The sequence below is a fragment of the Hippocampus guttulatus genome, chromosome 5, assembly GCF_054856545.1.
Source record: "Hippocampus guttulatus isolate MCC_2025c chromosome 5, RoL_Hgut_1.0, whole genome shotgun sequence".
Taxonomy (NCBI): Eukaryota; Metazoa; Chordata; class Actinopteri; order Syngnathiformes; family Syngnathidae; genus Hippocampus; species Hippocampus guttulatus.
In genome coordinates this window covers 16,805,934-16,829,756 of record NC_141265.1, presented here as the reverse complement: position 1 = coordinate 16,829,756, position 23,823 = coordinate 16,805,934, and the positions used below count along the sequence as shown (strand labels likewise).

Genomic DNA, 23,823 nt, shown 5'->3' with positions numbered 1-23,823 from the left:
CATCATCATATTCCTCTTTATGTACTTCTGAAGCTGAACATTGTTTCTTTGCTGAGAATCAAAACGGCCCAAAAACACACAAAAAAATGTACATTCTCCTCTTGTAAAAGGAAACCAAAAAAAATGTAAATAACATTTTCTTTCAGGAAAAAAAACCCCAAATAAAAAAAGATTGAGCCATTAGACGTAAAATTACAGCGATACATATTTTTCCAATACCGCACATTCAATCTGCCAAAACAAAACAAAAAAAAGTCATGATTACAAAGCCAAAAATGATGCTGCCATATATATATATATATCGAGAGAGACAGAGAGAGCGCAAGAGATGTATGTACAATGATTATAGCATTCATAATTGCACTATGCCTCAATACATGTAAATTACAGGCTTGTGTTCTTGGGAACAAAGCAAAAAAAACAAAAAAAAATACTCCAAAGTGACTCAAGGAAGGATGAGGGGAAACGGCCAATCATAAACTTTGGTACAAACGTTTATAACACTTTGCCTTCTTTCAACCTAGCAACAGTCAACAGGACAATCCGAAATATGCCAGGTGATAGGAAGGCGGGGCTAGTGGCTAAACACACATTTGGCTCCAAAATGTCTTCATGTGTGTGTTGAATTACTTGCTTTTGGCATCGGACGACAAACACACGTACGCACAAAAACAAACAAACAAAGAAAAACAACCCCAAAACAATAAAATGTGTGAATGTGGCACAGTTGAAATACCCATTTTCATCTCAGGTCACGCAGCTCCTAACGTTATTTTGAACACCTCAGCCGGAAGTAGGCGGCGGGGAAGCTACCCAAAATGCATATGGAAATCTGCACTCGTATGGAAAAGCCGTTTGAGCATTTAAGGGGGGGGGGGGGGGGCATTTTACTGATATTATTGAGTGATACATGTTTTGATCATCAATATTTTGGTTAAATGTCATTCTGTCACAAAAACAAACAAACAAAAAAAAAAGATCAGGGGTACAAGTGTCATCTTGACGGGCAGTTCCTCAGTATGCATTCTGGCTCAGCCCGGGCGACGGTACCAACATAATCAGGATTCACATCCATATGAAATCAAATACTTTTAAAATCACAGTTTTTGCCTTGTTTATTATTATTATTATTATTATTATTATTATTAGTCAGTCAAAAGCAACTGTTTTTTAAAAAGGAATGCAAACCTTTTAGTCTCCATTTTTTTTCCTATAAATTCTTCATTAAATAGCAACATAACATTTCAATGAATTTGCTCGCCTCCTCCTGACTACCAACACATTGGCAAATAAATTAGTATGAGATGCAAGCATTCGATTGGGATTTGTGAGTGCGATGCATCTCTTGACAGGTGGAGCCGGTCCTTAATTGTTACACCAGGTTGTATTCCTTCAGGTTGAGCTGCAAGATGGTGTCCTTGACGGCGGCAAACACGAAGCGGATGTTCTCCGTGTCGGTGGCGCAGGTGAAGTGGGAGTAGATGATCTTGTCGCTGTCGGGGTTCAGGTCCACAAACATCTTCAGGATGAACTCGCGGCCCGCCTGGGGGTCCCTCTGGGGACCTGGAAGGAGCGATCATGAAAGAAGATGAAGGGGTGGTGGTGGGTGGGGTCGCATTTTTCCAGAATTTTGTACTGTGCGAAGGCAGCCCAGTGGTCCAGCGGTTAGCGCGCGACCTCACAGTGCAGAGGTACTGGATTCGATTCCTCCTGTGTGAAGTTTGTAAGATCTGCCCGTGCCCGCGTGGGTTTTCTCCGAGTACTCCGGTTTCCTCCCACATTCCAAAAACATACTTGGCAGGCTGATTGAACGCTCTAAATTGTCCCAAGGTGTGACTGTGAGTGCGAATGATCTTTGTGTGCCCTACGATTGGCTGGCAACCACTTCAGGCTGTCTCCTGCCTACTACCCGATGGCGGCTGGGATAGGCTCCAGCACCTCCCGCGACCCTTGTGAGGATAAGCGGTTCAGAAAATGGATGGATGGATGGATGGATGTACAGTGTGAAGGCACCAATATTGAATGTGGTGTGGAAGCCAAATCGCAAATTAGATTATTTCCCGAACCTGCGCTATCAAATGCTTAAAGCCCTTGTGAAGTGAAAATTTGAAATGAAATACGTCTTCTACATTTGCGGGAATGCCGCAGTGTTCGGGACGGCACAGAGAATCCGCCAGCTTCTGGAGGTAGTACCAAATGCGATCGGCGCTCCCTTCTGCCGCCCCCTGCTGTGTTGACAGAAAATGTCTCTGTCCGACACTATTTACTATGTTAAACAAAATGGAGGCGGGACAGGTGAGAGGATATTCCACAGGCCTATGAGTGTCTCGCCCGTTTTACTCACCGTCGTACTCCGGGAAATAATCGACCAGATGAGAGTACATGATCTTCTCCTCGAGCAGGTCCTTCTTGTTGAGGAACAGGATGACGGAGGAGTTCTGGAACCACGGGTACGTGATGATTGTCCTGAACAGCGCTTTGCTCTCCTCCATGCGGTTCTGCAAAGAACGCATTTGTATGCGGGCGGGGACCACAGCAAACGGCGGCCACGGTGACCTCGCGCTTACCTCGTTGTCCGACTCCACCAGAACTTGGTCGTACTCGCTTAGCGCCACCAGGAACATGATGGACGTGACGTTCTCAAAACAGTGGATCCACTTCCTCCTCTCTGACCGCTGACCGCCCACGTCCACCATCCTGTCAATAGTCAGCCATTGTGCTTGTTAGACTAAGCCCCTCCCCACTACGTACGGAATGAGATGAAAGTATATGGGGGAGGGGTGGGAGGGGGCGCGGTGCTACTTTGACTTGTGGGATTAATTTGTTCCTTGACCAAGCTTGTAACTCAATTTACCCACACAGTGATTGGGGCCAAGCCCTGCCGCAAACAGCAAAAATCTGTCCCAACTAAAACCAAATCACTGTTGGTTCTGCTGCTGCGATTGCATGATATTACTCCTTTTGTAATTTTTTTTTCTTCTAACATTGTTATTTATTTTGAGATTTGAGACTATTTACAATCATAAAATCCAGCGTTAACATTTTTGGGGCTTTTGAAGGATGGGTTTAAGATATTTTAATGGCAAATACAGCCTTGTTTTTAGATCGTTGACCACGCAATGGCGAGTAACATGGAAAAAAACTCGCAAATCGGGGCACTCGTACTGGAAGACGGACAGCAAATCTGCCGGGCGCGCACCTGAATATGACGCTCTGCAGGTCAAAGGGATACTCAATGATGCCTGTGGTGGGGACGCGGACCCTCAGTACGTCCTGCTGAGTTGGCAAGTAGGAGCTTTCGGCGATCCGGTCCAACGCGTTCAGGTAACTGTGGAGAAAGGACCTCGGTTCAGTATTAATACAGACACTATTTCTACGAATAACCACACCCGGTGTGTGCGCCGATGAGATCTGTCGCAGAGTTGCATGTTCATGAACGTTATTGGTATTTCGAATTATGTAATAGATTTTTTTTAAACATCTTAATGGTCTTTGAATTGAATGTTAGTACAAAAGATAAAAGTACAAGAAATGTTCAAAACAGATTCGAAAATATAAAAGCCAGTCACGATTCTCTGGAATGAAATTGTATTCCGGGTTATATACGAAGGAAAAGAAATGAGCACACTTGGACATCATCACTCACTATTTGGTTGAGTCGGACAGCTGGTATTCCCTCCTCCTGTCGTAGCACTCCTGGATGCCCGGGTCGTTCCACAAGCTCTTGATGGCGTCTACGTAAGGATTGACAAACATGATGACCATCTCCACGTCCACCTCTCTCACCACGTTGGCGTTGGCCTGGAAAAGGGGGTTTCAGCCAAGTAACACCATCAGCCTGATTATTACTTCTGCTAATTCCGAACGATTCTATATTGAGTCTTCACACCCTGAGGCTTGACATGGACCAAATATCTGAATCCCAAATCCCATCTAGCCAATTAAGGGCAAAGTTTGGGCCGGCCCAGTTGCTGCTTTTGTAATGTGATTTTCCTGATAAATGTGACACCTCATTTGTGAGCAATTAGGACGAACACGGCATAATCACTTGGACTCCAAAATGAGGTTACTGCATATCAACCAATGACACTTATTAGGAGACATTTCATTAGGTACGCCTGCACAGCCCAATGGGATGCAGTGCGAATGTTATGGTTTGGTTACCTAATAAGACAGTGAAGAACTACACCAACAGAACGTACAAATAGGGTCAATATCGCCCGTTTTGTGCATCCAAGCATGCAGTGTTTATTACAATAAAACTTTCAACCAACCGTCCACGATCGACTGTCACCGCACGTGCATGCATACACACGCACACACGGCCCAAGCACACCATGATGAGCAACAGCCATAACGGCCCCTCGCATGAACACTTTTCTTCCACTGGCAGCATCGCCAAATTTTTTTGTCAGACGAAGCGCAGAACTTCCCATTGGAGGCCCGCTGCACTTCTCAGGGCACGCCAGTTAACAAGTTAACAGGTCACACTCAATGGAGTCGCTCCGTTGTTGCTCTTGTTTCAACACAGGTGTCGCATCGGCAATTCATAAGCAGGTGATCAAGTTGATATACTCAGAACGGGTCAAGATTAACTGGCTGTACAATTATTATGGTTGTGATAGTGCATATTTAATACGCTGCTGTCAAGAATGACTCGTTTAATTTGTTCTGTGATTAACTCGTACATCAAACCAATTTTCAATTAAAAGGAATTGAAAGGCCATTCATCTGATCCAGCCCTGAAAAAAATAAAATAAAAGCACATTTTTTATTAGGTTAAAAAAAATGGATGGTGCTTTTCAGGGGCGTCGCCCCCATTTGCCACACATGTATCTTCGTTCAACTGTCTATGCCAGTGACAGGCAGAACCAGTAAATGCTCTTCCTGCGGGTGGCGCAAGGCACATAATCAATATGTGAATCCACTGCAACATTTTTTTCCCCCCTACGGTGCCTTGGGGTTCCTTCCAATGCAAAACGAGCACTGAAACTCATTAAAGGTAGGTAAACCAATTCAAAGCATTTTCTGTACACCCCCCCCCCCCCCCCCCCGTCTACAATATCCAAACAGCCAACATGCAAAAATAGATTGAGTCAACCTCAAGATCTTTAAAAGTGTGTCCAACATCAGGTGTCCTGGCTGGTCCATCGATATTACAGATCACTTCAGTAGGTGATGACAATTGACTTCGCATGGCAAAGTCAGGAGGTCTGAGGCTTTATTAAAAGCCAGTGAAGGCTAATTATGTTAAGGCAAGTTAGTACATAGGGTTGCTTTTAACAAAACAAACAAAAAAAAAACAAACACTTAACGGTACTACTTAACCAGCACCCGAGACCGTTTACCTGTCTGTATTTTAGCATGTATAAAAGTAAACGTCCTGAAGAGAAGAAGTACCGAGATCAACAAGGCGGGGCATGAGCGGACCGGATGCTCATGCAATGGCTTTGCTAAATAATTGATCAGAGCATCCAATCTCCATAAAAGCTTCCTGTCATTGAGGGTGGGCTCAAATGCAGGACTCTTTGTTTCCACTTCCTGTCAAAGGCAGGGGTGCAAAATAGTATTTTTGAGGAGTGTGAGGGGGTGGGCGGTGATTTTTGTGTAATTTAGACTGGTTACAATTATTTTGGATCACAGTTACTTAATAAAATAATATGACATAAAGAATTTTAAAAAAAAAACAATAACAACATTAAAGCTACTCACAAATACAAAAAGGTCATCTACCAAATATGAGAAAGTTAACAGGCAAGACATGAGCCCAAAAGTGAGTCCTTCAGCACTTAGCAGCTTTTCAAAAGCTCAGCAATGCCAACTGCACACTTGAGTGAGATTCAACTGTCTTTCTGAGTGGGAGCTATGGCTTCAGGTCAGGGACGCTAGGTGGTCAAACAGTACAACGGTTCTTTAATTGCAATGAGAGATGCACACTTTTGGAATGCTAATGTGTTAATATTAAAGACAACACCCTACTGACTGGATACCTTCTGTCATTTGAAGCTCCGATTGTGTGCACATTTTTTGGAGCGGAAAAAATGCGAAACCCCGAACAACTGATACTACAGGGTAACAGGGTGTACGGAACAACATGGGCGGGGGTGGACAAGAAAATGCCAGTTTTTGCAGGTGATGTTACGTCGGCAAAAGAAATGCTTTACTCTTTTGAGTGGTTACATGAGGATCGAGAGCAAACGGCTCCAGTTTATCTACAGACGACGTGAAATGCAGCACCGCGAGAACACAGGAAGTGTCAAAAAAAGGGCAGGAAGTGATGATTGGATGGCTGCTCGACATGCGATAGACAGACCACCCCTAAAAATACACAAACACTCTTCCTCTGCTTCCCCTGCACATTTTTTGGGCTTCAAGTTTTTTTGAAGTTTACCTTATTGTGCTCATATTTGTAGGGGATCTTGAGCGTCTCCATGGCCCTGATCATGGACTGCATGGCGGTAAAGATGTTCTGGTACACCAGCTTGGTGAAGCCTCGCTTGTCCTCGTCAGAGTAGCCGGCGCCGTGGATGATCCTCATCTGCTTGATGAACGTGCTCTTACCGCTTTCACCTGTGCCTGCGGGGAAGAAGAAAAAAAGGAAACAGCAATTATTAGTAGGAATACAAGAGTAACTTTTGTAAAATTATGAGAAAACGCCAAAAAAATGAAGAAAAAAAAACCCCCAATCTGCATTTTTGCTAGGTCACGGTTCCAATTCTGAAAGGCACCGACATGGAATGGAGAAGCGAAATCGAGCCGCAATTTTCTGGCGCAACAGAAAATACATTCAAAAAAATAAAATCGCCCCAGCGCAACATTTGCAATAAGATGCAATTGTGCAAACAAACACGATTTAACACCTGGTGGATAAGGAGTTCCTCCTCTTGGATGTGCTAGCGGCTCCAACCGTCAGCATTGCACTTGAAGTCACAGTCAACACGAATGCATGCATGTACTGTATTAGTTCACTACACTTACATTGTATTGCGAAATGAATGGAGGTTAATGTGAAAACTGTACATTCCTTGAAAATTTGTTTCCTGAGATATTTTGAATGGCATTTTTCCCCCTCTGGATAGTTGTTTTCATTAATTGTATTTTTCATCAATTTTTTTTCTTATTAATTAAAAAAAAAAAGAGTACATTAATATTTCTATCGACCGGTATGAAATACGTGTATGCTGATATACTGTATATTTTTTTAGCCACATGGCCTACTCTGAAGAGATGTAATGTCATTCGAGAGCCACACATGAGTTAAGAGGCAGCGCCAACCGAAATCCTTTGGTCCGTGCTGTGCGCTGGCTGCTCGTCTCCAAGCACTGACAGGAACTATTTGGGTGTGAAGAGTTGGGGGGGGGGGGGGGGTCCTTCCCTCTGGTTCATTGAGAATGTTGGCAGGCCAACAGAACAGACTGACTCGACCTCGCCGCCAACTCTTCAATGGTTTTGGCAACGGCAAGCGAGAGAATGTGAACGTGTTTGTGTGTGTGTGTGTGTGTTTTTTCTTTGGGGGGGGGGGGAACATGCCGGCGGCAAAGAGAGTGCGACGCATTCCGTCATTACAGTTACCAACATTACTCTCCACTATATAATTTTGACTCTATTTTGCCCAGCTTAGCCACTGCAACAACAGCAAGAAAGGCCATTTTGGAGCATGAAAAAACCAACATTCAACCACGGGTCCTAAAGTAGACGCTGGCGTGAAGATGAAACGCGATGAAAATCTTCCCATCGAGATTACTGAGACATTACGCCACTGTTAAAAGAAGAGATGGACGAACCGGGAACCTGTTGCACATTAGCATATATAATAACGTTGACCAACAATAAATAATATTTTTATATTAATTCTAGATGGCTGTCGTGGCTTTTGAAGTAGTCCCCATGTGGAAAGAATGTTGGCCTTACTTGTATCCATCCACTTTACACATACGACTATTCACCTCAGTGACAAGGAACAGTGGTTGAGGAACCCAGCAACTGGTGTTGCGCAATAGTCGATGCCGTTAAGCAGCTAATGTAAAAAAATAAAATAAAAGAACCACAACAAGGGCATGGGCTACTCCTCTACGACATAATACATCATGATGGCTCCTATATCTGAAATTCAACATGTGGCCGATCCAGTGAGTCGTCCACCTTTTGACCTAAAAGCTCACCATGTTTTAAAACTGCATTTAAAATTTAAAACACAGCTGATGAACAGAAATAGTGATGTGCAGGACCTGAGTTGAGGATGCTGAACGTCTGACAGCCTAATACTTCCCACACAAGTTCTTCTGGAAATTGTTCCACATTTCACCTGCTGCTGTGATTTTCTCAAAACAAAGAACGATGCAACAGTACACCTTTTTTTTTGTTTATTTTTCTGTTCAGATGCCAATTTTTGCTAAAAAGCTAGTTTCCACCCGTAGTTCGGTGCATGGTGTCAAAAAGGATTTTGCCACGGCTTGCATATTCTTTTTCAAAAATATCAGCTGGTCGATATGTCTGGCAGCAAGACAATTCCCTGCGTGCTCCGCGATATGAGCATTTCCATGAGCACAAGGGGATTTATGATCGAGTTTTAGAAGAAATAAGGCACCAACATCTTTTCGCTCTGTGCCAATACCTTGCACGGCCGCCGCCGCTGTTGATTCATGATAGGTTTGTTGCCGTTTGTGATGCCAGTCGCATTCCCGTTACATTTCGCTCGACATTTGCAAATGTTATACGCGGCAACCGTATATTATATTATATATTCTTGCGGCTTCTCGTGCCAGTCTCACTTTGCCCCCTTCAACTCAACTCTGCCCCCACCTCCCCCACAGGAGGAAGTGAGAAAGGCAGGCAACAGGATCCGGATGACAGAGAGATGACTGGCACTCTCTCGCCACAAGCATGGTCATCACATCTAATGGGCTTTTTGCTCGATAATCCAATTAACTAGATGGAATAGTGAGTAAATGACTTGTTATTCACAACCCCCCCCCCTCCCTCCCAACATGTGACCAACACTATTTGACAGGATTGCCAAAAAACAAAGGTAGGATTTAAGGTTAGGTTTTTACAGTATACTGCACAAGAAAATCTGGATTTTGAGCTGCGCATACTCAAGGTACTACCACGTTATGCCACAACATGCTGGGCAGCATTGAGCTCAAAGGAAAGAGATGCAACTTAATTAACAGCAAGAAGCGGCGGCAGAGAAGACAACCCCTACCGCCAAACAACGCTCCAATAATAGGTGTCATTCCCACAGAGCAGAGAAAATTTGACCGCGAGTATTGCCGGCATGTTTGTATGTGTTGCTGCTCTGTGAGCGCTCAAGTAAGCAGCTGTTTGAAGATTTATAAGCATGAACTTAACCGTAACCCACAACTGCTCTATATGTATCGTAATGATCAACATTTCCCCACCCCTGCTCTTTACACTGCCACTTGTGACATAGTCTAATCATTACACAAAGCGTCCTTCATCCGAAGAAGCAGACTTTGGCCCAGACGCAGGACTCCTCCAAGTCAGGTCGTACAAGTTGTCAGCCAAGTATGCAGCAGAAATATTACTTCACTCGAACCACTTCCAGTTATTCAAATGAAGCCCAGCACGCAACAACAATGAAGTGTGGCATGTTGGCTCCCCGTTTTATAGAAAGTCGTTTGAGCATTTATTCTGTAGCCGCTCCTTGATATCCGGCTTCAGGGCCATGTACTCTACTAGTGCATCCTAGTCGTTCTACAGGGTTAAATGACTAAGAGATACTTGCTATCCCATTTAAGTTCCATGTACTAGTAGTATGATTTATGTACTCTTTGACAAATGTGACATACAAGATGGACAATTACAGGTTACTAGTTGTGCATAACTGCCTGGTACGACTACTACTACCAGCAACAACAACATTCTACCAGTAACATCCAGCAGTTAACTAGTTTCGCTCAGTTGTAAACCAATGAACGGTTTTGCCGAACCAGAAACATGTCCCAATAGTAAATCAAATGTCTCTGACAATCGGGGGAAACAAATAATAGTTAAACACAAGTACATGGAGTCGATCTACTCGTGGGAAATTGTCCTCTGAAAACAAAGAGAGTACTAGTACATGATGGACCTTGGGCTGAATGCGGGTATCCAGGAACCTGTCAATCCGTGCACTGGACTCCCAAAAATCACTCACGCAACTTGACACAGGTGGGAGCACCCATGATAAACCTCCACAAAGCACGTACTGAATGGATAAAACGTCGATTTAATTTGGGCTACACACTCCCCTCGAGCTTACCGAGCAGCAACAGTTTGAGCTCCCGCCGCGCGTCCCTCTTGTCCCGGCGGAGCTGCCTCTCGATCTCGTCGTTGATCCTCCGGGCTTCCTTCGCCTCCTCGCTGAGGCAACACGCCATGATGGATTCCAGGGTCATTCTTAGTCACTTGTCTTGTTTTTATTCGCGACGGTCAACGAGTCTCACTGATTTGATCCCGAAGAGGCCGGTGCGAGGGCGGCGAGCAGGCCGTGGAAGGGGTCTCATGCAGCGGCCTGCAAATGACGGAGCTGCCGGAGGAGGGGAAATTTTGGATATTTGAGAAATGAACGAAATGTTGTTGTTCTCTTTCTTCCCCCACCTCCACCAACACCTCAGACTCTTCTTCCTCACAATGCAGTCCACTCGGGTGCTATCGTAATTGGTGTAATCTGCTTTGCCGTCTCCGGATGGTCAACAGATCCGTTTACGACACATCCCGAGCGGGATCTCGTTAAGCGTCGCCACCCGCACCACCGATAACCTCCTTTCCCCACCCTCGCCACTCCTTCCGTTTAAAAAAAAGCCCAGTCTTCAACTGCGTGGGCACCGGGAGACACGCACGGACATCGCCACTGCCGTGCCGCAATTTCCCCTTCCTTCCCTTCTTTTTCCCAGTGGCTCCACTCCCCGGGCGTGGTAAAGCAAAAATATGGCGGACTTTCACTTCCAATCCGCTAGGCGAAAAAAAGGATACGACCACACTGTTCCCTCCTTCACAAACGCCCCACAACGACACCGAATGTCGGTGAAAGCTCGTCGCAAAGCCTAGCGGCCTCCATGGCTGCGACAAGGTGGGGGTGAAGACGACGGCGAGCAGAGTTTGGTCCCCTCCTTTTTTTTCTTTCCCCTCCACGGTTGTCTTCGCGTGTTTTTGTGACACAGGGCGCCTGTGGTCCACTCCTCCTCGGCTGTGTGGTTCCGTGACGTCGGCCTCCCCGTCCTGCCAGGGAGGGGTGGCGAGCTCGGGGGCGTGGTGCGGCCAGCAATCGCCACTCATGGATTTGATTTGAGCTGCCCCCCCCCCCCCTTTCATAGAAGCACTGCTCGATAAAATGTGAATGGAAGGTCCAAAAAGGTGGCCTACATTGTGTCGGGACGTGCATACTCAATGGACATTTCATCAGGAACGTTAAAACATGGTTCTGTATTAGTTATTCAATGCATGAATGTTAAGGAAAGCCATTTTAACCATTAACAGTATCCTATGTCCTTCACATCCTGCTTAAGGTCCATTATGTACTCATACGCTTTTGTCCTGATGAGTAGAACAATTCAGTGCATTCGTAAAACAATTGTCCTATTACTGCTTTTGCCATCACTTCCTTCCTCTACTGTACTACATTTCATGCACACTAGTATGACTTAGAAAGGAAAAACTGCAATAATTAACATCTGCACATTACTAATACTCTTAATGATGCACTAGTTGTCCACTAGTGCAATTTTGCTTCATTCGTATAGTTTTCTTGCTAGTGAAGACAGAACATACCAGTATTATGGACTTTAAAGTGGATATAAATACTGAATGAACATACTGAACACTCTGCTTGCATTCTGGACACGAGTAGAAATTAATGTTGAATTAATGAAGTCTGGTGCCTTGGTTTGTCCCGTTGCAGCTGTGGGAGTTATCGCAACCTCCGAGTCTGTAATGAAGGACGAGCAAGTTCCCCACAGAGATGCGCCCAGCGACAGGTCAGTGAGGTTCTAGCATGTCATTTAGATCAAATTTTAAAGTTGCACATTTTCAGTGTACCTTAGAAAAGTAGTTCAGCTAGCAAAGGAAAATTAACATTTACATCTGTGGCCAACAGCTGCTCGTTTACAGTGACCGTTGCATGCAGTGCATGTCTAGTGCAGGAGGGGTGTGACTTGAGATTAGTGAAGTTCCATTTTAAAACTGCAAATTGCCCCCTGAAATGAACTACTTCTTTCAATCAGATAACATTGGGTTAGTGTCTCACCCAAGGAAACCAGCAACCCTTCAGTAACTGGACATCCCGCTGTACCAACTTCTTGCATTTCAATTAGACACTTCAGCTAATATTTATGCAAGGTCCACTTCTGGGAAACATAGCAACGTACAGCTAAATAAGGTTTTACAGAGAAGTCTCAAATGGGCCTGTAAACCTTTTCAAAAACGAGGCCAATCAAGTGGTGAGGGGGAATAAAATTGACAAATGATTCAGAGCAACAGTCTACAAGGATTTGTAAAACGTTTGTCAAATGAGGTGCATGTTAGAAAAAAGAAAAGCACCAAAACAGTAAAAATAAATAAAAAAATCCATTGCTGTTGACAAACACTGACAATGTGGCATGAGGGGAAAATATTTTATTTTGAGATTTCTAGTTTGTCTGCTGGCAGGTGTGTGAAGAACAGTTTCTCCAACTCTGGAAGAACGAGCAAGAGTTATTTTTCCTGGTTCAAGCATGCACCCCTACACCCCCAAAGAAACCTGGAGTGGAGTCTGTGCACTGCCTCAGTGAGGTCATGGCATCCATGTAATCTGGTCCCAAGAAGCTTTGATAATTGGACCCGCTTGGCACTTCCTGGAGACACTGGGTGGAATCCTTGAATAGGAGGTTCCTCTCAGGTGCAGACTCAAACATTTTGAAAGGGGCGTTTCTGCTGCTTCGACCAAAGGAAGCCTAGAAGAGAAATAATGACATGGGGTGAAATTAATCAGCCATGCCACTAGCCTTCTGCAGTACTTACAATGCAATTGAGTACTTCCTACCTGCTGTTCCTGAAGAACGGAGACAACATCGCGGGTCTCTGGACGGGTCACCACAGCGTGTGCTGGGGCAACTCCCAGGTGGCAAGCCTCAAAGTCTGTTATTGGCACTGGACCCTTGGAGGGGCAAATTAGCTCATAGTCTCTGCTCAAGACCCCAGCAGCCCATGCTGGAACTTTTCCTGCAATGGAGCAGAAATATGATCGCCATGTACTGGTGATTGGTGGGAGGGTGGAGTGTCATGTTACCGTCGCTGTTTTCTGCAACAGTTGTGTGTTTAATAAAGGCCACATCACCAGCACCCTCAACAAGACATCTTTTAAAAAAAAAAAAAAAGGAGGACAATGCAGTCAGATCAAGTTTGCATCCTGTAATGCAGCGTTTTCCAGGTTGACTGTTAATCAGCTTCCCCAAGTTATAATATCTGCACTGTTAAGATCTTACCTAAAGGCCCCAGCATAGCCGTAGTACTTCTCTGAATTGGCTTTGCACTTTGTTTCATCATCCACAGTTTTGCCATTACCTGCGCACTGGGAGCAGAATGGTGAGCCGGCTGGAGATCCAGGGGCACAGCCGCTATTGAAGAACTTTGCTGATGAAACGGGGAAAAAAAAATTGTGATGCATTTTAAGCAACTTCTTGGATTCACCAAATGAAAGAAAAAAAAAATTACTTTGCAACTATGTAGTGCAGTTTTCCTGTTTAACAACTACACATTCTGGTTGTAGCATGAATTCCTGGTCTACAAAGTTACCTCTGAAGCTATAGCTCGTTGGCCACCCACTCCACTTTTTGGCAAGTTCCCTGCCCATCTTTCAAAGGACTACAGTTTGAGCCAGCTTTAAGGTCTGGAATACGTATTTCCCTGATCAGTTTTATAACTAAATATTACATTTATGCTGTCACATTTTACATTCTGCACAAGTATACTTACTGAAGTCAGTCGCCAGTCTGTTTGTAGATTTTACCCATGGGAATGTTCCAGCCGCCTGTCCTGCCAAAGCCGGTGTGGCAGGACCTCTTCCCCATCAGGTTAGCCCAGGTCACGCCAGAATCCCTCTTCACCACCGCAACAGGAGGAGGCTGAGGCTATGCATGTACAAGTTTGGTTAGACTTTGAAAAGTCATTCTCTTTTGTGCAAATGCTTGTCCATGTTTACAGAAAACGTGGCCAACACCAGCTGATATCCACTTATCAAAAATGATAAAGATAGAAAAATTGATTTACTGTACCTCCAGTGTGGTTGCATTTTGCTGTTGAGTGAAAACAAGGTAAAAAAAAATGTTACTTTAAATACAAGGAAAGGAGGGGGGGAATGCATACCTTCATCGTATTGCTCCACCATGGCTGGAACCAGACCGCACAGGCCAGCTGTGTACACCTCTTCTCCATCCACTGCCATTGCATCTGCATCGTTGTGCTAAAGTGGAAAAACCGTTGCGTTTCCGTTCAATTTCTAGCACGGTCCCTTTGACTTAACGGAGCGCATGAGGGGACTCAATTTTGAGCTATCGGAGGGTAACGTGAAGAAAACAAGCCAACATTTCAGAAAGTTTAAAATGTCCACATTGGGTTTAACAGATGTCCACCCAAGTTTGTGGAGATTGGCAAAAGTAGCGAGATATATTTCTAGAAAAGCTACCGAGCATGTTTTGCCCACCCTTTAATTTGTACACATGCAATTATTTTACCAGGATCATCTTGATACAGTCTGGCATAGAATCATGTTTTCACCATCCACCATGCCATTGACGCTCCATTTATGAGTCTCACTCGAGGCCACGGAACACCACATGATTGCGTTTGATCCGGCTGCAGTGACCTCTGAAAGGAAGTGATGCAAAATTGTTACAGTGTTCACTGTGAGCGCGTTTCTTTTACCTTTGTTCAGGGAGCGCACAATGCTCAAGTAAGCGGCACCGAGATACAGGAAGGAGGTCGTGTTGGCAGGCAACCTGACTAGTTTTTTAGTCGAGTCTTTGAACATCAAATTCTTGGCAGGTGCGTATGCCTCAGAGGAGAATAGGTCAAAGTTCTGTTTTGGGAAAAATAAATAAAGTGAGGACATTTTCTTCCTTGAAGAGTGCGGCAGCCCCTGGAGGCTCAAACCACGTTACACATGTAATTGTATCTTCAATCCAAGTGTGCATCCTACCTCTACTGTGGTGAGGCTATGCCAAATCAAATCTGCCAATTTGAAGTCGTGGCGGGTGACCACAGCGTGAGCAGGTACCATTCTTTGTAGCCGTCAATGGGTGCTCTGGTGTTGTTCATGCACAGCAGCTCGTAGTCTGCCTTCATGCCGTCTGTAAGGAAAAAAAAAAAGTTGCAGTTAAGCAGATACTTTACGTTATTCTTGTTGTCCACATTTAGATATTTGGTGCACTGTCCTTTAGAAGATGACAGAGTCATATGGCATAGTTTAAAAGGAAAAACTAAATTTCTAGGTAACTCATTCTCAATTTGACGCAAGGACATGTGATACTTCATGTTACGCTTGAATGGACTCACCTGGTACAGTTAGATGCTTGACAAATGCCACATCTCCAGCATTTTCCACCAGGCACCTAGTAAAGAAATATTTTTAACGACTGGATAAAAGACAGATTCAGTATGAGAAGTTTTACCATCTCATGCACGTTCTAATATTTTTAGCACCTCTTCTTACTGTCCACCCCATCTGAGACACTTACAGCAATACATGTCCACCCAGAACCAACAATTTAAAAAATTTAAGCGGGGAACACCTGACTTACTGGAATGCACCACTAATCATAGAAAGGTTCGTTGTAAGAACGTGAACAGTCTCCCTTGCAGCCTTTACACAATTGGGAACCCTTTTGTGCTCCTGGGACACAACTCTCAGAAGAAGTTACCAACCGCTGAGAGGGGAAAGCAAAAAAATTTAAATCATGTTGGGGGGGGGGGGAAGAAAAAAAAAAACTACATATCACTCACCAGATTCAATAGTTTCATTCTCATTGCCTCCCCACTTCAGCACACCCAACTTGATGAGAGTTCCAATCGGAATGTTCCAGCCGGCAGATTTCCCCAAGCCAGTGTGGCAGGATCTCTTCCCTTGCAGGTCTTGGATGCCGAACCCAGAGCCCTTCTTAACCACAGCGACAGCGTAGTAGCAGCTACTTGATGCTGACCACATTGAATGGAAAAAAATTGATGCCATTTGAAAAATGACGACAAATGCAGCAAAAAGTGATACATTTTGTGCCATCATTCACACAATGACTTTAACCTCCGATTGATTGTTTCCAGTTTACTTACCAGCACCATAGTCTTCAGCAATTATGGGATGGAGTTTGTAATCATCTAGGCCAGCCGTGTAGATGTCTCCTCCATCCAATGTGATGGCGTCCGCTGTACCCTCCTGCACAGAGTTTAATGGAAGACAAATTCTTTCCAAGGTAGCATTTGACTATTGAGCAACTTTCTGCACAGCCAATGTTGCCACCTTGCAACATTTGGCAACTTTACCAGCTCTGCCTAATTTTCAAAGAAGGCGACTAGCAACCAACTTCATATGTACGTCCCATCCCTTTATGGGACCAGTGAGAAAAAGCAAGATTCAAAGTTGGAAGCTTTGACTGGCAGTTGTTTCAAACATGACCACACCATGCTTCAATACATCTATTTGGGAGAGTGGGGGAGAAACCTCACATGAATGGCAGTGAGACATTCCAAAGTGTTCGATTTCTTGACACAGGAAAAGACTGGTGCTTTGGTGGCCAGTGCCAAACACTTCTGGTGCTCCTTTTCCGACTTTAAGCACCATCTCACATGATTTGTGGAGGCCGATAGCACAACAGCTACTGAAAAGAAAAAAAAAAAAGTTGAGCATATACAGTATAGCAAAGCAAAAGTAGGGCATTGTGGCGAAAACAGTGCAAGCACATTAGTGATGACAGTTCTTTGCAATATGAACCTCGAGTTGGATAGAGGCTTAAACACTTTACACTATTTGGGTCTAGTAGTTACAAGTGCAGCACACAACTTAACTAATGAGCGTTAATTGCACATAGTATTGAAAAGTCATTATAGTCCGAGTCTTTAAAGCCATTTCATGAGCAACTACACATGCTATCCAGATTGTCCATGTACTAGTATGCCAGATGAAACTCAGACAAATGGCAGACTGGTATATGGATAAATGTTACTTTTACCCAAGTAGCTGAGCAGCAGCATCAAGCGCAGATGTGACAAGTGGAGATGCTTCATGGTGGACATCTCCAGGTCAGCAGTCAGACCTTTTATAGCCACTCTCGGCTAGATGAGTGGGGCTGTGGGGAGATTAATCACACAGTTTGTACAAACTGCATAAAATAACCTCTTTGGGCTCCAATTTATAGTCACTGAAAGTCTGAATAGTATAAGGCACCTTGGGATTTGAAAAGCAGTGAGAAAAATACATTTCTTTGCAGAAATCTCACAGTATTTTTTCAAGGACTGAAGGGAAACCAGAAAAACAAGAACCAAACATTTCAACAATAAAACCTCACCACTTACTTTCTGTCTTGTCCTGAGTGACAGTATGTGAAGAGCGGGGAGGAGAGAGAACTACCGATTTCTCACCACTCCTTTTTATTTTGGCTCACCTGAGTGCTCATTGACCTCAGGTGCCGCAAGTTGCGGAAGAACAAGGAGGCAAGGGCGGTTCTAGTGATGGCCAGAGGAAATTAGGGCGAGCCATCATAATTGCACGCAAGAGTTGAATTCCAATATTTCAACAGCCCCAAACATTTATCTTATTTGATTCTCGTGAGCGGCAGACAAATCACTTAATCTCATTTTTGAGGCGGAGCCATTGTCCTGACGACCGGCTTTTGGTCACGTGATCCGCACATTCTTTCCATAGCTACGGAGAAAGCGTCGCTCTTTCCTCCTCGGTCTCCAAGGAAGATAACTCGTCCAAAACTGTCCCTCCCACGCCACGAACCCACTCTCAGTTTCGAAAATGTCATGCCAGCCTGCGGGGAACCGTTCAGGGGGTGTTCGGATGAAGACTCGGCCGAGTTTTAACGCCGTCAGAGCGCCGAACGTCAGGGTTCAAGATTAGTTAGCATGCTAGGCGGCTAGCGGTCGCATCAGGAAGATTCCTGGCTGGACTGGCAGGTACACGCGTACACAAAACCACCACACGATCCACTACTTCTACCCGGCGTTACACCACACAACGATTCTAACTTTCTTTCTAAATGTTGTTAATGATAGCAGTTGGTAAGTGGTCGGTGTTTCTTGCGACGGTAATAGGATTTAATTGCTTAAGAAGCTAAGATGTGCACCTGTGTGTCTGGCGCGTGATGTAACCTCGTAGGTTCTGGCTGTTGATAGTCAACAACAGAACACTAAAATGTCACCTTTAGGGACAAAAGAAAATTATTTTTTTTTAAAATACAGAAATTATGCTATCGGCAGGATGGGGAGGGAGTGGCTAGCTCATCTGTCTCACAATTTAGAGGTTTAAGAGTTTTGGCTTTGATCTTCTTTTGTGATTAATTTCCTAAAAAGAAGACACAGTAGTTCCACTTTCCTAAAAAGAAAAGATTTGAGTGGTTTCGTTAAAGTTATTTTTTGGGTAGCCACACAATTCTGAGGGCTTGCCTGAAATCTCGACCTGTGCTTGTTTGTTTTTAATCCAGGTTTAATTGTGTTCTTGTTTATTTATATCGTCATAACCAGAACTACTCAGTGCCATTGTCTGTTCTATGATGACTGTCACCCAGACCCACCTCCAACAAAAAGCCAAAGAAAATGCTTGTCAATGTTGTCGCAGGATTTGCGATTCAGAAATGGGCAAGTTACAGAGCAAGTTTCGCAAGAGGTCTGAGCTGTACAGGTAAGATGTCCATATCTAAACACACTTACTTGTGCCCCAACCGGCAAGTTGGTTCAGCTTTTGCTCCTTGTGTTGCAAGCTAAAATATGAGTTACAATTGAGCTTCAGTAGTGCCACCGCTCGAGTAAAGTGGAAAAATATTATGAAGGCAATGCCCTCGCATGTCGGCAAGTAGAGGTGAGAGTTGATGATGTATTTTCATTCATTCATAGAACGGGGCAATGTCAAACACACACAAAAAATCAAAACACTCGCAAGGAGCTCCTGTAGGCCACAACTCAAGCAGACTAACCGGCCAACCAGACTCCAACGTCACTGACCAGGCCACACCACTGAAAGAGACACATTCAGCAGCCAAATGCTGCAGTTTGTGTAGTAACTTTTAAAAACTTGTGGCTCTATGGCTATCACACTTTTCCTCTTCCATGTCCAGGGCCTCAGAGGGTGAAAAGGCAGACGGTGCATTAGACAGCCAGGTGGTTCAGTATGAACCGGCCCATCACGGCTCCGTCAACACCATCACAAACCTCAGCGCCGATCTGTGTGTTTCAGGAGGCACCGACCAGGTAGACGACAGACGTTTAAGTTTGAATTCAATCACATTTCATTCCAATGGCTCATAAAACATATCGCTGTGTTTTACAGACGGTGGTGGTGTATGACTGGAAACAAGGCCGCATGTGTCAATCCTTCCAGGGTCATAACAGAGAGGTTACCAAGGTAACATCAATATTGTGCATTGGAGGGCTGGAAGCGCTTGTCTATCTCACACACACACACACACACACACACACACACAAACCTCCTCTCCACCTTGTGTTGTGAACTTAGGTGGTGTGTTACCTGGGCAGCACGTGGATCTTCAGCGCCTCACGGGACAAGACTGTCCTAATGTGGGACTTGAACCAGGGGGATGAGCCCATTCAGGAGTTTTGCGGGCACCAGTTAGTGGTCAACGGGCTTGCAATCAGCCCTGGTATTCACTGTCTGACATATACGCACGCATTCACGTACCCATCTCAGCAAAAGGAATCTAAAAATGATCATAGTGTCGCCATACAGCGATTGGTTGAAAATCACCAATTTACAAGTAAACAATATATGTTGTGATATCTGAGTATGGTTAGGGTTACGGGGAAAAAAAAAGTCAAATAGGTTTTTATTCAAAACAGAATCACACAAGTATTGCATCTACCTAACCATCTATGGGAGTAAAAATGGATCAAATACATCAAAGTGATGCCAACGCTTTATCTTAGTCTATCTAACTTAAGATTTGACACGGGCTTTGTACTGTCCCTACTGATTGGGTTCATAGAACACAAAACTGACACGGTTGCCGTCGTGTTTCTGTAGATGGGAGGAAACTGTGCACGGGTTCCCGCGACAACTGCATGTGCCTGTGGGACATTGAATCTGCAAAATGCGAGCAGAAACACAACATTTCCAGAAACCTGGTGAGAACAATGCACTCATTTTGTTCAGTCCATCAAGGCCACACGATACCTTGAACCTCCCTCTGACGACGGCGTAGGTGACTCACGTGTGCTGGGTGCCAGGCAGCTCCTCGGTCGTCCAAACGTCGGAGGACAAAACCATACGGTACAGACAGGTTTTGCCACTGCAACTATTCAAAGCAGCCACTGTAGATTTGAGATTCAGTTTGATTACGACATACTTGTATCGACCACATACCAGCAAAAGTGCAGCACTTTCTCTCCCTCTCACTACTGTGCAGCTATGAAAAAAAAGGACAGACACATGTAATCCATTGCAAAACCCTAACGGCTGATATTTCTTTGTAGTTGGCTACCAGGCATTTAAACAACAAAGCAATATTGGGGAACGTAAAAAAACTTAAAAGAGAATAAAGTCGAATGGAATCACAAGAATAGCTAACTGTAATACTATGAGTCGAAATATTCAACTTTTTTGAGAAGAATTGCATGACCGGTACATATATTTTGAGAACATATGTAATACTACAAGTTTGAGAATAAATTTGTTATTTACAGGGGAAAAATCGTCTTGAAAGAGGAAAACAAAACATCTTCTAATATAGTTGCAATACTGTATGAGGAAAAAAAATCCCTTTAAAAGTTTTTGAAAGATTAAAGTTCGAATGTGGGTGGAAAAAAACTCACTTATTGGAGGAAAAAAAAAGAATAAAACTCTTAATTTACGTGATCCATTTTTATAAGACATTTCAAGTTTTACCAAGAGAGCATATTTTCACGTGGAAAGTTTTTTGCACTTTTACGACACAAATGTCTGTCGTGTGTGCATACAGAGTATGGGACAGCCGAGCGTGGCAGGTGACCAACACATTTCCGGCCAAGCAATATATCCAGACCCACTGTGACGTTTCTGACAATGGAAATTACCTGGTGTCCAGCAGCAACGGTTGTGGTGGCCAAGGCTGCGAGGCCACGGTGAGGTTGTGTCACATCCTTCTCATTCGTGTTGGTTTGCTTTGGACAAAACAAAATGGCTGCCAAAAGTTCTCATTCATTCATATTAAGTATCATGAAAAGTGTCCATCTGAATATTTATAGATTATGTTTATCGGTTATTTAATGCATATTAAAGTTGTATTTCTGGTATTACAAATGTATTCTCTTCAACAAATGATCATAATATTTCAACTTCAATCTTGAAATATAGAAATAAGATATATATTCTAATTGATAATGCCCTGAGATTAAAGACAAAGTATTTCTTAGTAGTTTTTTTCCTCCAAGTTTAAGGATCTAAATCGAAATATTAGACTGAATTTTTGGGAAAAAAATTTCAAATGTTGGGAGAACAAAAGAAAACATATCAGCATTTTCCAATATTTTGTTTTGTAGCACAAAATCTAATCAAAACATTTGTTGTAATTAAAAAAAATACATCAGGAATATTTGGAAATATGCATTGTGCTATCAAATAGATGTTTACATTTTATAAGAATAATATATTGCAAGAAAAAAAATCACAAGGAAATATAATATTCTGACACTCAAGTTGAAATATTCCTTAAATGGGTCTTAATTTCATGACAAAATTCGAGTGAAATTAAAACTTAATTGTTTTCAGACAAAGATGAAATGTTGAGACTAAAATTGTAAAATTACAGCTGTAACATACTCAATATCACTGGGGGGGGGGGGAAATTACAAGGATAAATTAGTATTGAGCAAATTAGGTCACAATTTAATCAGAATTTGATGTTGCAGCAGTAAAGTTATCATATTCAGGAAAAAAATCACGGAAAATATGTGTATTACTAATGGCGTTAAGATGGTACAAGAAAAAAAGTGGTAATATTTCTCTGAAAATCCATATTTTCAGAGAATCAATTCGTAAAAGTCTCCCATGATGTTGTGTGTGTGGTCAGCTGTGGGATCTGCGTCAGCCAGGCTGCAAGGTGGTAGAGTACCGGGGCCACCTGCAGACCACCGCATGCTGCGTCTTCCTGCCTGTGCCACCGGGGGGCAGTGGTGCCGCTCTAGTGGCCACATCATCCCATGACAGCTCTGTCAAAGTGTGGGACCAGAACTCAGCAGGTATGACAGAACTCAGCGGGTTGTGCATTTCATAGCTGGCCCTTCAGTGTTGAAAATAATAATAATCTAACATACACATGTTCTAGAAACAGTGCATGGATGATAGCCTATTAGGAATAAATGAATACAATTCAATAGAACAAATATTGAAAATTTTGTTGGAAATGTAGGCCGGCGCTCCTAATAACATTTAGACTCACAGGTTATGTTTTTAGCATCTTATTCACGTCTCTTGTTCTCTTCAAGTGTGTTTAGCCACGTTGTCGCTCGACGGCGCCGGTCCTCTGGTGTCATTGGCGCCCAGCGATGCCTCAAATGTGCTCTGCGCCAGCTTCAACAGTGGAATTCATCATGTCCAGCTTCTTCAAACACCAGGGGCGGCTTCAGGAGCAGCTACCGGTACTGACGTTAGAGTGCTGTCCCGCTTCTAAAAGGTACCATTTTCTATGTAAATGTGCTTCCAAAATCATCAAACCAGTGAGCAGTCACAGGACCGAAGTGTTAGGATAACCATGGAACAGGAACAGGAAGTTGACAAACATACAAGAATAATAGGATTATAAAATTTAAGTTCACAGTCTTAATTTTAAAAGAAAATACGTAACATTATGTTAGCATTAACATTCCTTGCCATCCTGCAAAAACGCAAGTACTGTACCTCCAAATTCTTTTTTTTTTCCAACAAAATGTTTTTGGGGGAGATGACAACAAAAATAAAAAAAATATTTGTGCTTTTTGTGGAATTAGCAAAAAATAAATCAATTAAGGAAAATTAATTTTTGGTGGTATTTCAAATGAAACAACTTGGATATGGAACCTTTTATCCTGCGCAGCGATTTACCTTGGGAGCATTCATGTTGACAACCTGGAAGTCACCATGTGTCGCAGAAATTTTGTGTTCCACTTTTTTTTTATTTATTGCAAGACTTTCAACCTTTTGGACATTTTATGGCGCAAAAAGGGATTGAATAAAGAGGATTCACCCTTCAGTCATTTTGAATAGCGCTTATCCCCTTGACAGTCACAGGGAATTGGAGCCTGTTCATCACAGGACAATTGTGAATCGAGACAGACCTTGAATCAAGCTATGTGAACTGCTATGCGACCAATGACCCAGTTTGGTAGACTTGTTGAAAATGTGGATTCTTTTTGGAGAATTCTGCACTTGTCATCACACTGAAGCCAAATATATTTTTGTAGACACGCAGAATTGTGTTGAATATCATCCAATTTTTTCAGATGAACAGATTTTGAAAATAAAGCTGCAGAGCTAACTATGCAATAACTAATGACTTTTATAGAAAAACATAATTAGAATGTAAAATATAGAGTAGAAATGATTGCAAAATGCAAAATAAAACTGTTTTCAACATGCCACCATACTGTTTGATTGACCGTAAATAA

The 23,823-nt window shown here is 43.3% G+C and overlaps 2 protein-coding genes and 1 pseudogene across 5 annotated transcripts; 1 reads left to right on the top strand and 2 right to left on the bottom strand.

The window, feature by feature from the left end:
* On the bottom strand, positions 1-11,202 carry LOC147205279 (guanine nucleotide-binding protein G(q) subunit alpha). Of its 2 annotated transcripts, XM_086111243.1 has the most exons (8): positions 10,449-11,201; positions 10,265-10,365; positions 6,392-6,576; positions 3,647-3,801; positions 3,200-3,328; positions 2,568-2,697; positions 2,345-2,498; positions 1-1,563 (listed from the first exon to the last, which is right to left on the bottom strand). In XM_086111243.1, the coding sequence occupies exons 3-8, from the start codon at positions 6,536-6,538 to the stop codon at positions 1,373-1,375; spliced, it is 906 nt and encodes a 301-aa protein (XP_085967369.1). In that variant the 5' UTR covers positions 6,539-6,576; positions 10,265-10,365; positions 10,449-11,201; the 3' UTR covers positions 1-1,372. The 2 variants fall into 2 exon arrangements, with proteins under 2 accessions (XP_085967369.1, XP_085967368.1); XM_086111242.1 differs by having other exon boundaries at positions 10,265-11,202.
* A 1,398-nt stretch (positions 11,203-12,600) lies between these two features.
* LOC147205278 (serotransferrin-like) lies at positions 12,601-17,808 on the bottom strand (annotated as a pseudogene). The gene is made up of 16 exons (XR_015100893.1): positions 17,199-17,808; positions 16,696-16,847; positions 16,303-16,405; positions 15,979-16,170; positions 15,777-15,902; positions 15,532-15,587; positions 15,176-15,326; positions 14,902-15,055; positions 14,712-14,844; positions 14,318-14,440; positions 14,253-14,273; positions 13,960-14,108; positions 13,464-13,619; positions 13,268-13,335; positions 13,022-13,200; positions 12,601-12,932 (listed from the first exon to the last, which is right to left on the bottom strand). The product of XR_015100893.1 is annotated as a serotransferrin-like (transcript).
* A 75-nt stretch (positions 17,809-17,883) lies between these two features.
* Positions 17,884-23,796, top strand: wdr31 (WD repeat domain 31). Of its 2 annotated transcripts, none has more exons than XM_086111240.1 (10): positions 17,884-18,147; positions 18,715-18,871; positions 19,305-19,437; positions 19,517-19,591; positions 19,703-19,847; positions 20,228-20,328; positions 20,406-20,473; positions 21,162-21,303; positions 22,251-22,419; positions 22,666-23,796. In XM_086111240.1, exons 2-10 carry the CDS (start codon positions 18,741-18,743, stop codon positions 22,848-22,850), a joined length of 1,149 nt encoding a protein of 382 aa, XP_085967366.1. In that variant the 5' UTR covers positions 17,884-18,147; positions 18,715-18,740; the 3' UTR covers positions 22,851-23,796. The 2 variants fall into 2 exon arrangements, with proteins under 2 accessions (XP_085967366.1, XP_085967367.1); XM_086111241.1 differs by having other exon boundaries at positions 17,885-18,147; positions 18,809-18,871.
* Positions 23,797-23,823: the final 27 nt, after the last annotated feature.